Below are 1547 nucleotides of genomic sequence, written 5' to 3' on the forward strand. Positions count from 1 at the left end.
ATGCTGCGAGGCTGTCTCAGATCAGACAGCAGCACATATACATACCAGGATTGTTACAGGGGGACGGACGCGCGTGTACGTACCCTGCGACGGGGTGCAGGGTGATGCTGCGAGGCTACCTCAGATCAGACAGCAGCACATATACATACCAGGATTGTTACGGGGGGGGGGACAGACGTGTACGTACCCTGCGACGGGGTGCAGGGCGATGCTGCGAGGCTGTCTCAGATCAGACAGCAGCACATATACATACCAGGATTGTTACGGGGGGACAGACGTGTACGTACCCTGCGACGGGGTGCAGGGCGATGCTGCGAGGCTGTCTCAGATCAGACAGCAGCACATATACATACCAGGATTGTTACGGGGGGGACGGACGCGCGCGTACGTACCCTGCGACGGGGTGCAGGGCGATGCTGCGAGGCTGCCTCAGGTCAGACAGCACGACGTATCGCGACGATCCGTTGAGCCTGCACACCTCGATCAGACCAAGGTCACGGTCCGTCCAGTAGACGTGTTCTGCAGAAGCCCACCAACAACATATCAGACCAGGTACGCGTCTGATAATAATAATACTTACTAATTATAGTAATAATATTCATAATAATATCATAACATTTTAAAAATCACATAAGTAATGCAATGTAAAAATAATATCCATAATAATGATAATAACAATAATAATAATAATAATATCCATAATAGTAATAATATTCATAATAATATCATAACATACTAAAAATCACATAAGTAATGCAATGTAAAAATAATATCCATAATAGTGATAATAATAATAATAATAATATCCATAATAGTAATAATATTCATAACAATATCATAACATACTAAAAATCACATAAGTAATGCAACGTAAAAAAAAACTGACGTAATTCTGATATAATATAAAAAAAATTAATGTAAAACGTAATTAACTAACTCACATCACGAAATAAACACCTTTTCATTATTAACCTCCCCCCCTCTTTAAATGTCTACACGGCTTATAACCGCAACACCACCAACCGTAAAAGCTACTGCGACCGTAACTGCAGCTGTATCTGCAACTATTACCGTAACCTAACCACCGACACCAACCCTCTCCATCCCGGGCGAAGCGAAAACCCCCGAACGCTCAACAACAGACACAGAGGGCGCTCTCACCGGCTATCCAGTCGACGGCGATGCCGAGCACGGCCCCGACGCCCTCGCTGACGATGTCCTCGCGCGAGGTCAGGTCGCGGCGGATGCGCGAGATCGAGCCGGTCGTCGTGTCCGCCCAGAAGATGTAGTCCGACACTAGATGCGCGGATCGCGGGGGAAAAGCAACGGAGGCGAAATGCTGAGACCACGGCGCACACCCGCGAGACGCCGCCGCCACGAGCGAGCACACCACCAGACCGCTGTGCGCGAGGGAAACACTATGTACAGGTGGCCATAATATAGAGGTGCATGTGGTTAATATATGTGAATCTCTGCGTCCGCGGCTCTCTCCCGCGCTCGATACGCCTCCTCCGCGAGCGAGCACACCACCAGACCGCTGTGCGCGA

The 1547-nt window shown here is 48.7% G+C and overlaps 1 protein-coding gene across 1 annotated transcript in view; it reads right to left on the reverse strand.

The window, feature by feature from the left end:
• The window catches only part of LOC106812801 (prolow-density lipoprotein receptor-related protein 1-like), a 59463-nt gene that overhangs the window by 25311 nt on the left and 32605 nt on the right, over positions 1 to 1547 (reverse strand). Inside the window, exons 14-15 of the mRNA XM_014816776.1 lie at positions 1162 to 1296; positions 393 to 519 (exon numbers count right to left, since the gene is read on the reverse strand). Coding sequence (XP_014672262.1) covers positions 393 to 519; positions 1162 to 1296 — 262 coding nt within the window. The remainder of the gene's footprint in view (positions 1 to 392; positions 520 to 1161; positions 1297 to 1547) is intronic.

This window comes from Priapulus caudatus, unplaced genomic scaffold (assembly GCF_000485595.1).
Source record: "Priapulus caudatus unplaced genomic scaffold, Priapulus_caudatus-5.0.1 Scaffold688, whole genome shotgun sequence".
Classification (NCBI taxonomy): Eukaryota; Metazoa; Priapulida; class Priapulimorpha; order Priapulimorphida; family Priapulidae; genus Priapulus; species Priapulus caudatus.